Here is a 14,052-nt window from a genome sequence, read left to right as displayed (position 1 = left end):
TTATGCAGGGGTACAAGGTACATCTCCTTTGCCCCATCTTGGGACAGCTCTGAAGGGCCACCCAACTTGAGAGCTTCCCAGAGGGTCTGCATATCACAGCCCAGATTCTCTCTCTGCCCGATTTCCCTACCTTTCTTTCCAGCTGTTGATTCCAAGAGCACTCCCTAATAAATTGCTTGCAGGCTAAATACCACCTCAAAATATGCTTCCTGAGGCACCCAATTTGACAGTTGTGCCAGGAAGGCCAGGAGTGGGTCAAGAAGCAGTCTAAGATGGTGCTATTGGAGCACTTGCTGCCAAGCTGGCAGAAGATATTATTACTGGTGGTGGAAAGAGTGCAAATGATCCCTGACACAATTGCAGCACGTTTGTTAAAAATTTTCAGTATTAGCAAACTGTTGGGGAGGAAATACTCTAGTGGGTGCAGTGTATCAGGTGTTACAGATAGAAGGAAGAAATATGGGTGGGCTGTTGCTAAGCTCATTTGATGCTCTCTAAAGAAATATAGGGAGTGATTAATTGGCTAGTAAAAACTAAACATGAATGCTAAAGGATTTCCTAGGTAAAAAAATGTAGAAGTTCTCTTTTTTTGCAACTGAAGAGCAGAAAAAGCTGAGGATCAGGTCCAGGGCTTAATCATAAGAGTAGCAGGGCCTCGAAGAAGGTCAAACTCCCAATACTGGCAAGTCTGGTAGGCCAAGGATATGATGTTAACTGGGAAAGCGTGGGACCCTGACATATGGAATTGGGGTTCATGCCCCTAAAAATATTTAATTCGAAAAGGTCAGGTCCATGAGCCAAAGAAAGGACTCCCACCTCCCTAGGGCTCCTCCCTTCTTGCAGGACAATTGAGCCCTTTCATGGTCAGTTCTGCTTTTCCTTAGCTAGGCTTACCATTAGGCTAATAACTAGAGTTACCTCACTAACTAACCTGGCTGGGGATGTGTGGACCTGATAACGAAGGAAAGAGATTTTACCTTAATGAGTTCAGGATCCAGGAAGCAACACATAATAATAGAGTAAAAGGGAATATATCCTAGGAGTTCAGAACCTAAGTACATATGGGATTGAACTCTGAGAGTGCTGGATTAAAGGGGCAGAATATAGAGTTGAATTAAGGGAGTTTAGTTAATTTGGAATCATTCTCCTGGGCTGTCCTAAGCCCTCTGTTCTTTTGTTTATTTACCTTGGATGACTTCGTCTTCTTTGTAGGTTTTTGTTAACTTTTATATGCCTATGGCTCCCAAATCTATATTTATATCCTAGTCTTGTCTACTAAGCTTTGGTTTCAAATATATGTTAGTTGGAGGCACACTGATATTTCTACCTTTTCCTTTCTAAGACTGAATTCATCATCTTGATACTTAACCTGCCCTTCAAAATCTCTTCTGTTTACGCAACCACAAGCCACCTGATCACACAAGACAGAAACTAGGGGGTCAGCTTTGTCGGCTCCTCTTTGTTCCGCGGTCTTGTCCTCTCCAAACCATTCTCCACATTGCTGTTTGACCTCTTCCAATCCCTCTGACTGCATCTCTTATCTCTCTCCCAACCACATACTCTCTTGCTATTTCAACCTACTTAGGTATTTACTAGTGCACTTTGCTATTTATTTTGTGTCTCCATGTACTTTCACACATTTCTTCTGGAATGCCTTTTCCCATTTCTTTGCCTGTTGAATTTCTAGTTATCTCTTGGTTCTGGATTTTCACTCTGCTATCCTCTATTACTTATTATTCCAAACCTTGGGCTATCTGATAAGTACGCCTTGTAGAGTTATATTTTAAGTTACTGACACAAAGATGGTGAAATGGAGAGGGTGAGAGAACACTAGGGCATTTTACTAGAAACCTGCCTCCAGGTTAACATTGATTGACTAACCAATAATATTCAAGCATAGTTGTTTATCCACAAGTGAAACACATAACTGTAAAATCATCCTTCCCAAATTTCATGTATTTATCCCTAGGGATGGCATGTTTCTAAAATAAACTTGTACTATATTTTCCCCCTCCATATTATGAAACATTGATGTTACAGGTAATGAAAATTCAATCTTTTTGGATTAATTAGAAAAAAATAATTTATTGACTTATGTGATTTACTGACTTACACAAGGGTAAAATATGACTTCAGACATGTCTAGTCCTGGGACTCAAGTGATGATCTCAGGATTCAATCTCATGCTCACTTCATGAACACTTCTTGGCTCTTTCGTTGCTCTGTCAAGCTCTCTCCACTTGATGGCAAGATGGTTACTGGCAACTCAGGTTGACCTCCTCTTATCACCCCTACTAAAACCAACCAACTAACCAACCAAACCTATTTACTTACTGCTCTAGCAAAAATTCAGAATTAGCTTTGGTTACACTGGTCTCTGTTCCATGCTTTTCCCTGCCCTAATCACTGTGCCTAGGGCTTGGCCAATACTTAATCTGGAGTGGAATCAGTCCCACCCAAACCACATAGGCTGAGAGTGTGCCCAAGGAGTTCCCTACTAGAAAACTGTGCTGCAAGCAGAAGAGGAAATGTGCACAGGCAGAAACAATAGATGTTCAGTACCTCCTCCTTCATGTTTCAGTTGTGGAGATTAGCTATATACTAAAATAGTCCTTTAGTCATACATCAGGAGGGGCATTAATATTACATAATTACTGCTAAAATAATGGCTCAATAGAGTTTTTTTTTTTTTTTCTTTTTGGCTGCACCCACAGCATGTGGAAATTCCTGGGCCAGGGATCAAACCTGAGCCACAGCAGTGACAATGCTAAATCCTTAACCTCTAGGCCACCAGGGAACTCCAAGATAGATTATTTTAAAATTATCATTTTGGATGGGCATCCTCTAATATGTAATTAGTTTATAGCTAACCAGTGGCAATGCCGTTGTGATTTAAACTAGACTGACCTAGGTTCATATCCTGGTTCAGCCCTTTCCTAGCTGTGTGGTCTTAGGTAGGTGACTCAAATTTTCCAAGCGTCAGTTTGTAGAAGAATACTACTACCTTCACAGAGTTGCTCTGAGGATTAAATACATATACTCAGTATACGATAGGCCTTCAGCCAATGAAATATAAATATTAATATAGTACACTAAGTTACCTTGGAGTAACTTTCTCATCTAGGTAGTTTATCCTGTTGTTTCATCAGAAATTAAATTGTATAAAGAACATGATTACTAGTCTATAAACTATGGAATTTAGGAAATATAATAACATTGAAATGATTTAAATTCTATTTGGATGATCCATTCTCCTAGAGAGAAAAAATTAATTTCAATCAATTTGGAAACCACTCTACCATAATTTTTTGCAGCTGACCTGATTTCAGGGGGGGCGGGGGCTTGAATAGTTCTTATCTCATCTGCTCCTGAAGTCATTTGTACACCAGGCCCTCAAGTTTTATCAGGACTCCCATCATTAGTACCTTCAGGTATCCTTGACATGTCTCTGTACATTCATTTGTCTCCTTCAGATCCAATGGATTTTTTTTTTTTTTTTTTGGCTGCACCCTTGGCATCCTGGGCCAGGGATCAAACCAACTCCACAGTTGCAACCTGTGCCACAACTGTGGCAACTTGGGATCCTTAACCCGCTGCACCACAAGCAAACTTCCCCAATGGCGCTTCTTAGTATTCTCATTCCAAGTTTTGGGGTGGGGGATGGGAGTTCAAGTTGATTACAGAAATGTCTCTGCTGCATCTGGGCCACCCTTGAGGCAGGGATCTCTCTCTCCTAAGGCTCTTTCTAACCTATAGCTCAAATGAATCACGTAGCTGTTTCTGACATGGACGTAGGAAGAGAAGGCCCTCTTGCTTTTAGGTTTCTCAGACCTATTTAGCGCTTTCCCACCCTTTCTAACATTCAGAGAACTAAAAGTATACTTTTAATAACTCTAAGTTATTTAATTCAATTTAAGACTTCCAAGACACAATTGTATTTGAGAATCCTTCACATCCAGTGATGATTAATTAAAAACAGAATCATGCACAATGATGCATCATAAGTCATCTTCCAACCAGACATTAAAAAACTCTCTCCCCAAACTAAAGACTATGAAAAACAACATATAAAAGTTAAAAGCCTAAAATGTCTTTTTTCATGAACTTCAGTAGGAAGTGAGTATTTAGTAGAGCAAATATGGTGTATTGTGATTACAGGAGTAAGCTAGCAGTTGACAAAGCTTTTGGACTATTGTTTCTGTCTACAATGTCAAACTCTACAATTCTGACTACCACAACTTATGAAAATAAGAAGCGTTAATAATTACAGTTTAGATTTTTTCAAAATTATTAATGCATTCCAGAAATTCAGGTCTATGATAGTGATATTTTTCTTGGACCTTAGGCCAAGTATTCATTTTAAAACTAGGCTATTCAGCCTTCAGCTTAAATGTTTAGAGTTCCTCTAAAATATTACCTGCTCCTTAATGATTTCCTTGTAAAAATAGTAAAGAAATGAATGTTTCCCTTCACACTTGTCTTCAGCACAAACTTCCTGGTCTTTGCTCTGTGATGAATGTGAATATTTATATAATTTCCAGGTAAGCTCAGACCTTCTCTTCTGGTTTCTTTCGATGTTCTTGTTCCACTTTCCTCCTGTTTAAAAAGTGGATTGTTTCAGATCTTAAATTTAAAAAGAGATATGGTTTCCAAGCTGCTTCTGCTGCTGCCATAGTTGGCACTTGGGAGGTACGAGGAAACGCTTCTTCTTGTGACAGTAACGATAAACCATAGGTGATATATCCTCAGTAGACTAGAAAATTAAGGAGTTCCCCTTGTGGCTCAGCAGAAACAAATCTGACTAGCATCCATGATCCCTAGCCTCCTTCAGGGGGTTAAGGATCTGGCTTGCCGTGAGCTGTGGTGAAAGTCGCGGATGTGGCTCAGATCCTGTGTTGCTGTGGTTGTGGCGTAGGCCAGCGGCTTCAACCCCTAGTGTGGGAACCTCCATTTGCTATGAGTGCAGCCCTAAAAAGACAAGAAAATTAAGCAAGTTGTCCATTTTAATTACAATCTTTCCTGGTTTTAAAATGCATCCTCATATTTTCCGAAAATTCTTTCGTTTAAATGCCATAGAGAAGGCTAAAACAGACTGGCCACAATGCTCACACCTTGTATTTAAATTTTATTTTTAAAATTGCAAAATAAATATAGGCCCTATTAAAGAAAACTTACGAAATTAAAAACAAACAAACCTGCACGCCGCTGTCCGAACACAACGATTTTAATTGTTTTCATGAATTCCCCTACATCTTTCGTCCCTTGCTTCCTACACCTGCCACCAAGACCTCCACGCGCAGCGGCAGGGGGGCGGTGCTGCCGCGCCGTGTGCGCCGTCGCCATGGTAACCTTGCTAGCCCTCGGCCTAGGAAGCGGTGAGTCGGGGGTCTCCAGACCCAGGGCCGGGGGTGGGCGCTCGGGTGGGCATGGGTAGCTGGGTATCTCCCCCAGCGAAGCTGCGCGGCTGGTGCTGGAGGAACATGGGCTTCCACCGCTGCCTCCTCAGGCTTTGCCTCTGCCCCGAGCTTTGCGTAGCGGGCCCCGCCCCGCGGGCAGTCCTGGGGCCTCAGGCCGAAAGGCGAACTTTGGTGCCCAGAGGGGACCAGTGCCCCCTCCTCCGGACCTCCCTATTCTCTCCTTGAGGCTGCCACTCTATGCATCCTCGTCTGGCTTTCGCTTTGTTTAACCCTCGCGCCCAGGACTGCCCTTTAAGGCCTTCTTGTAGAGCTGGGATTTAAACTCCTCAAGGGACTACGGTTTTGTTTTTTGGTTTTTCTCCCCCTCGTTTTCCGCTGCAGGTGCGGCCCATGGAAATTCCTAAGCCAAGGATCTTATACGAGCCACAGCTGTGGCAACACTAGATTCTTAACCTGCAGCCAGGGACTACTTTTTTTTTTTTTTTTTTTGGAAGGAAATAGTCAGTTGGCTTAAAAGGCTCTTAAGAGTTATTCATCTACCACAATTTCAGACTGTCTTGTCTGCCTCCTTGCCCTTTGTTTATGCTAAAACCCATTCCTTGGATTACCCATTTCTCCTTTTAAGACTCTCGATTTTCTATGCTGAAGTATCACCTCTTCTGGGAAGCCTTTCTGCGACCTCTCCACTGGACCTCTAATTGAGAGGTTCAGCCTCTTTACTCTCAAAACTCTCTTTGCTTATCTCCACAATGTCACTTATCTCACTCTGTCATTGCTGATATACTTCTTTTTTTTTTTCATTTTTAAAAGTTTTATTGCAGTATAGTTGATTCACAAGGTTGTGATAATTTCTGCTGTGCAACAAAGTGATTTAGTTATACTTGTACACACATTCATTCTCTTTTAGATTCCCTTTCCCCACAGATAGATTATCACAGAATATTGGGTCGATTTCCCTGTGTTATACAGCACGTCCCCACTGACCAGTCATTCTATGTACCTCAGTGTGCATATGCTAATCCCAAACCTCCAGTCCATCCCTGGAGTTTGTTTTCAAACTCTTTGAGTCTGTTTCTGTTCTGCAAATACGTTCATTTATATCCTTTTTAATTTTTATTTATTTATTTTTGGTCTTTTTGTCTTTTAGGGCCGAAGTTGCGGCATATGGAGGTTCCCAGGCTAGGGGTCCAATAGGAGCTGTAGCCACCAGCCTAAGCCACAGCCACAGCAACGCTGGATCTGAGCCACAGCTCACCGCAACGCCGGTTCCTTAACACACTGAGGGAGGCCAGAGATGTAACCTGAGTCCTCATGGATGATAGTCAGGTTTGCTAACCGCTGAGCCACGACGGGGACTCTTTTTTTTTTTTTTTGTATCATTTTTTAGGTCCCACATATAAGTGATACCATATGATGTTTGTCTTTCAATGTCTGCCTTAGTATGATAATTTCTAGGTCGATCCATGTTGCTGCAAATGGCATTATTTCATTCTTTTTTAATGGCTGAGTAATATTCCTTCTTTTTATGTACCACATCTGCTTTATCCATTCCTCTGTTCATGGACTTTTAGGTTGTGTCCATGTCTTGGCTGTTGGAAACAGTACTACAATGAACGTTGGAGTGCATGTATCTTTTCGAATTATGGTTATCTCGGGGTAGATGCCCAGGTGTGGGATTGCTGGATCATATGGTAGTTCTATTTTTGGTTTTTTGAGGAACCTCCATACTGTTTTCCATAGTGGTTGTACCAATTTACACTTCCACAAACAGTCTAAGAGGGTTTGCTTTTCTCTGCATCCTCTCCAGCATTTATTGTTTGTAAACTTTTTGATGATGACCATTCTGACTGGTATAATGTGGTACCTCATAGTAGTTTTGATTTGCATTTCTCTAATAATGAGCAGTGTTAAGCATCATTTCATGTATTTTTTGGCCATCTGTATGTCTTCTTTGGAGAAATATCTGATAGATCTTTTGCCCATTTTTTTGGTTGGAGTTTTTTTTTTTTATATTGAGCTGCAAAAGATGTTTATATATTTTGAAGATTAATCCCTTGTCAGTTGGTTCATTTGCACATAGTTTCTCCTGTTCTTTGGGTTGTCTTTGTGTTATTTATGGTTTCCTTTGCTCTGCAAAGCCTTTTAAGTTTCTTTAGTTCTCTTTGTTTATTTTTATTTTTATTTTCTTTGCTCTAGGCAATGGATCTGAGAAGATACTGCTGAGGTTTATGTCAGAGTGTTCTGCCCATGTTTTCCTTTAAGAGTTTTATAGTATCTGGTCTTATATTTAGGTCTTTAATCATTTTGAGTTTATTTTTGTGCATGATGTTAGAGAATGTTCTAATTTCATTCTATTGCATGTAGCTGTTGAGTTTTCCCAGCACCACTAATTAAGAGACTTTTTTTCTCCATTGTGTTCTTGCCCCCTTTGTGGTAGATTAGTTGAAGCTGATTTAGTTCTGACTTTCTCACCAGGCTGATGCCTGTGGGGTTCGGACCTATTTGATTTCTATTGTTAGTACCTTAGCAGCCTCAAAAGAAGTTCACACTTTACAGTTAAAAGGAAAAGTTTATAGCCTTATTTTCCTACACTAATTCAGTAAGGCAGAGTAGGTGTTGTTCTCATTTCGCAAATGAGGAGACTGAGTTCAAAAAAGTTACATAATTAATAAAGATGAGAATCAGGACTAAATCAGGGCCCTCTGACTCACAGTTCCACCTTTCAGAGTTCCAGCCCTCCTTCTCCCCTCTCCATGCTCATATTCTATATGAAGTTTTGGTATATGTAGTGGGAGCTGCAATTTTGATTCATGTTATAACTTTTCTGGGCAAAGAAAGTATCTGTTCATACAGTAACTATTATAAATACAGTAAGAATTAGCAATTAAAATTGAGAATTAAAAAAAGTTTATTCTTTTAACAACAACTCAAAACCCACTATATGTTAAACATAAATTACATATTTCTCATGGGAAAAACTATTTTCTAAAGTAAAAGTAGTACGAAGTTGAATTAACTATCTAGAATATTGATAAATGGAAGAAAGGTTGTATCAAGGGTAGCTTTGGCTATTCGGGCCTTAATCATGGGCCCATATTAGATCTGGTTTGGTCCCAAATTTATGAATTAACCTGGGATTAAACTGATCTCTGGATGCACAATCATCTGCCTGTAATTAAGTGTTTGGTGGTCATAGAGTAGAAAATCAATTACTCAGACCCTACACAGGAAAACTGTGTATTAAAAAAAGAATGGAATTACCATCTTTTGCTTCATGGATGCTTTTGCTCTAGGATTGATGATGTAAGGTTCTGCATACCAAGTGCTCACCGTGTGTTTAGTGCATGCATCATCTGATTTAAATGTTTACCTACGTGATTAAAACAAGATATCACAAACTACTATATAGTGTATGTTATAAGAGAAGTAATGTATATGTATTTGGACAGGACATCCACCTCATGGGCTAAATTAGCTCTGCAAGCTGTAGTTATGCTTGCAATCCAGTGGGAAGGAATTGCGCTTTTCTAGAAGTGGCATACCACATATCTGCTTACATCTGATTGTCTACTACTTGGGCACCATATTGCAAGAGAGATCGGGAAATAATTTTATTCCAGTGTAAATGTTGGTTTAAAAAATGTGGCTTAAAGAATAGAGGGTGGGATTCTATTCGTAAAGAAGGGGAGATTAGATTTTGGGAAAGAACTATGTCTAAGTACTATACTTACCAGGGGCCTGTAAGATCAGGGAGGCTGGGTAAGCAGGAACCAATGGAGCTCTGGAGGGTCAGATCACAAGAACAACTGCAGCATGTTCTTTTAGTGGGATATTTGATCAGTATGTTCTTGCTGTCCCTTATGAATAAGGACCTTCAAGTGGCCTCATGTCTTCGAGTCCCATGTTCAAGAGTCAAGGTCCTGGTTTCTTTCTTTCGTCTTTTTTTGGCCCGCACCCATGGCATGTGGCAGTTTCTGAGCCAAGGATCAAATCCGCACCCCAGCAGTGACCCGAGCCACAGCAGTGACAATGCTGAGTCCTTAACTGCTAGGCCACCAGGGAACTCCAGGATCCTGGTTTCATATTTGTGGAAGCTAAAAAAAAAAAAACAAACAAACTCAAAGATACAGAGAACAGATTGGTAACTGCCAGAAGCAGGGGGTAGGTGTGGGTGGAATAAGTGAAGGTGGTCAAAAGGTACAAACTTCCACTTATAAGATAAATACATTCCAGAATGTACTGTACAGCATGGTGACTGTGGTTAGCAATGTTGTGTTGTATTGAATTGAATACATACTATATTGTATTTTAAAGCTGCTAAGAGATTAGATTTTTTAAAGTGTTTTATTCTTTCTTTCTTTTTTTTTTTTTTTTCCGCTTTTTTGCTTTTTAGGGCCACACCCACAGGATATGGAGATTTCAGGCTAGGGGTCAAATTGGAGCTACATCTCCTGGCCTAACCATAGCCACAGCAACACAGGATCTGAGCTGTGTCTGTGACCTACACCACAGCTCACGGCAATGCCAGATCCTTAACCCACAGAGCGAGGCCAGGGATTGAACCTGCAATCTCATGGTTCCTAGTCAGATTCGTTTCCGCTGCGCCATGACAGGAACTCCAATTTTTAAAAGTTTTTATCACAGGAAAAATTTTTTTGTAATTATACAGGGTGATAGATATAACTAAACTTATTGTACTAATAATCATTTCCCAATATATTCATATATCAAATCACCTGAACTAATGCAGTGTTATATGTCAGTAAAAAAAAAAAAGTAGTGCAATGATTAACAACAACAGCAAATAGTGTCAAGACCCCTGGGACTGATTGCCTGAGCCTAACTTATGTGTCTGCTCACAAGCTTGTGCTGATATGCAGAGAAGGAGGATCTTGCCTCTCTGGCTTCTGTAGTGGGAAGTTGGCTTTATCTTCCATTAGAATAATTCTCTAAAATGGAAATTAAAATTTTTTCCTCTCTAAAATGGAAGTATGTGTATGGGGATGTGTCTTGGGAGTGTGGAGAGTTCGATGCCAGGCACTGAAAAGGATTATATTTTCCTCTATATTTATTCTGTACAATGAAGAAATTGAATTAAACAATCTCAGATAAGGTATGGATCAAATCTTAGAGAGGAGTCATGGTTCCTTGGCTAAGTCAATGCCCATAGAGGCAGGAAAATTACAAAACTTGCTTTTTTTTTTTTTCTTCTTTTTAGGGCGAAGCTCGCAGCATATGGAGGTTGCCAGGCTAGGGGTCAAATCACAGCTACAGCTGCTGGCCTGCACCACAGCCACAGCAGTGCCAGATCTTTAACCCACTGAGGGAAGCCAAGGATCAAACCTGCATCCTCATGGATACTAGTTGAGTTTGATAACTGCTGAGCCACAGTGGGAACTCTGAGAAACTTGCTTTTTAAAAAATTTTTGTTTTGCTTCTCTCTTATTTATTTATTTATTTATTTATTTATTATCTTCTTAGGGCTGCACTTATGGTATATGGAAGTTCCCAGGCTAGGGGTTGAATTGGAGCTATAGCTGCCAGCTTATCCCACATCTATAGCAACGTGGCATCCAAGCCAAATCTGTGACCTACACCATAGCTCACAGCAACGCCAGATCCTTAACCAGCTGAGCAAGGCCAGGGATTGAACCTGCATCCTCATGAATACTAGTTGGATTCGTTACCGCTGAGCCATGACGGGAACTCCTATTTATTTATTTTTAGGCCGTGCCGTGGCATGTGGAAATTCCCAGGCTGGGGATCGAACCCAAGCCACAGCAGTGACAATGTCAAATCCTTAACTGTTAGGGAGCTCCTATTTATTTACTTTTTTAAATGACTGCACCTGTGGCATATGGAAGTTCCTGGGCCAGGGATTGAATCCAGACCACATCTGTGGCCTACACTACAGCTGTGGCAATGCTGGATCCTTTAACCCACTGCACTGGGCCAAGGATCGAACCTGGGTCTCTGGTGCAACCCGAGATGCTGCAGTTGGATTCTTTACCCACTGTGCCATAGGGGGAACTCTTTTTTGCTTCTTTTAAAGAAAAGGCACAATCTGGCCTTTGAAATATAAATGGAAGTTTGTTAGATCTTATTAGGAAAGATTTTGTTTAGTAAAGAATATGGCATTTAAGTTGGGCCATAAAGAATGGGCAAGATTGGTCAGTCAGAAGTCAGAAGCAAGGGAAGTATGATTCCCTTTATCCCACTTCCTGAATCCTTCCCCATCCCCTCAACACTATGCTGAATCTTGTGTTCAATCTTGCTTTTCTTTTTTTTAAAATAATGTTATTGTGCTACTTATATTTCTGAAAAGTCTATTTTAATTTTAATTGCTTTGAACTTTACAAAAATATATCTTGATAGCTATAATCTTTTGGATTTACTTTTTTCAGCTAATATATTGCTAAGATTCATTCATATTGTTTTGTGCCTTGGTTATTAATAGCTATATAACAAATTATTCCCAACCTTGGTAGCTTAAAATAGCACATTCATTATCTCACAGTTTCTCTGGGTTAAGAGAATCAGGGCACAGTTTAGTTGGGTCTTTTACTCAGGGTCTCTTATGAGGCTGGGATTGAGGCATGGCCTGGGGCCACTGTCATTTCAGAGTTCAGCTGGAGCAGATCTACTTCCAAACTCACTCAGGGGCTGGTGACAGAATTAAGTTACTCATGGGCTATTGCACCAAGGGCCTCCGTTCCTTACTGCTGTTGGCCGGAGGTTTCCCCTTGTTCCTTGAAAGGTGGCCCTCTCCATCCTAGCACTTGAGAAGAGCCAGAGAGAGGATACCAACAAGGCAAAAATCACAGCCTGTTGTAAGTGAATTATGGAAGTGACACCACATCACCATTGCTGTATTCTCTTCATTAGAATAAAGTCACTTTGTTTAGCCTCCATTCAAGGGGAGAGAATTACACAAGGGTGTGACTACTAGGAGGTGTGGGGTAGGGCTATGGGGGTCATGTCAGAAGCTGTACCACATGCTATATCATTGTAATTTCTTCATTTTAACAATCCTGTACTATTTTATGTGAATATGTCATAGTTTATGCTCCTGTTCATGGACACTGGGTTTTTTTTTCCTACCCGTGATTTTAGCTGTTATGAACTTTGATGCTATAAACATTTTTATGCACATGAGGGGACTTTGATACTCTTCTCTGAATAATTCCCAATTTAATATGTGTTCTGCCAGAATAAATACTGTTAGGTACTCATTCTTTGATTAATTCTACCTGGAATAATCTTGTCCCCTCCGAACTCCCATAGCGCTTCATGTCTTGTGATTCCTAGTTGTCATCCTTTATTACACTTGTTTTGTGCATGTCATATTTTCTCCTTTACAATTGTAACTTGTTGAGGGCAGGAAATAAATTTGATTCTTCTTTGTAGTTTACATAGTGCCTACACAGCACTTAGTATATTAGTAGGCTGTAGACCTATGCTGCAGCCATAGCAACTCAGGATGCAAGCCACATCTGCGACGTATTCCACACTTGTGCCAACGACAGAACCTTAACACTATGATGGAGGTCAGGGATTGAACCTGCATCCTCAGGGACACGATGTTGGGTGTGTAACCCGCTGAGCCACAGAGGGAAACTCCATGTGCCTGATTTTTAAGATCTGGCTTCAGTGATCCAACTGAATGTCTCACTTCTGCCCAAGATGGACCCTTCTTTAGGCATGCGAAGTCTCTTTAACAATCTCTTTCAGTCTTTTCCTCATGAATCTCACTCACGTTGATCTCTTTCTTCTGTTCCTATTGCATTTAATGTTCACATCACAGTTAAGCATTTTAGTATATATTCAGGCAGTGTGTTGGTGCACAGTACACATTATTGATTGAATGAAGTATCTTGTTTTAAAATTATTTTGAACCGGTTAAGTATTTTCATCCCGTCCATGTTGTCTGTTGACTGATAAATAAATATTGATTTGTTTGAGTAATTTCTGTGACTTTTTTTGGGTTTCAGGTATTTTTGGAGTTAATGGAGTCAGAAGGACCCCCAGAGCCAGAGTGTTCAGAAAAATCACTGTTTTTCTCACAGCACGAAGAACAGGAAGATGAAGAAGAAGAAGAAGCCAAAGAAGAAGAAGAAAAAGAAGAAGCCAAAGAAGCAGAGGAAACTGCCACCATTAATCCCCTCTTACAGCCTGCACTCACAGGGGATGTAGAAGGTCTGCAGGAGATATTTGAGGATCCTGGGAACCCTCACCATGAACAGGCCATGCAGCTACTCTTGGAAGAAGACATGGTTGGGAGAAATTTGTTATATGCAGCTTGCATGGCTGGGCAAAGTGATGTGATTAGAGCTTTGGCCAAATACGGTGTGAATCTGAATGAAAAAACAACCAGAGGTATTTTTCTTTCATCAGTATTACTTACGATTACCTAAAGATGCTCTGTATTATCTTTAAAATTTGGATACATTTGATGTGGCTGCGTTATATTTGCATATGTTATGTATGTATATATATGAATGTGTGTGTGGTGCATGTTGATGTGGTATAGATTGTAGTTAAGAACATGGAATTCACTATTTATTAGCTTTGTGATTTGGGTGAATTACCTAATCTTTTTTGTGTATCTGTTTCTTCATCTGCTAAATGAGAGGAT

General features: G+C 40.3%; 1 protein-coding gene across 2 annotated transcripts in view; it reads left to right on the top strand.

Moving 5' to 3' along the window:
- LOC100624136 (ankyrin repeat domain-containing protein 45) overlaps positions 5,281–14,052 on the top strand; it is a 119,366-nt gene continuing 110,594 nt past the window's right edge. The window contains exons 1-2 of one of the 2 annotated variants that reach the window (XM_013989610.2): positions 5,281–5,375; positions 13,409–13,793. In XM_013989610.2, coding sequence (XP_013845064.1) covers positions 13,424–13,793 — 370 coding nt within the window. In that variant the 5' untranslated portion in view covers positions 5,281–5,375; positions 13,409–13,423. The remainder of the gene's footprint in view (positions 5,376–13,408; positions 13,794–14,052) is intronic. The other variant, XM_021063653.1, reaches the window with a different exon arrangement.

The sequence above is a fragment of the Sus scrofa genome, chromosome 9, assembly GCF_000003025.6.
Source record: "Sus scrofa isolate TJ Tabasco breed Duroc chromosome 9, Sscrofa11.1, whole genome shotgun sequence".
Lineage (NCBI taxonomy): Eukaryota > Metazoa > Chordata > Mammalia > Artiodactyla > Suidae > Sus > Sus scrofa.
This window is presented reverse-complemented; position numbering and strand designations above follow the sequence as displayed.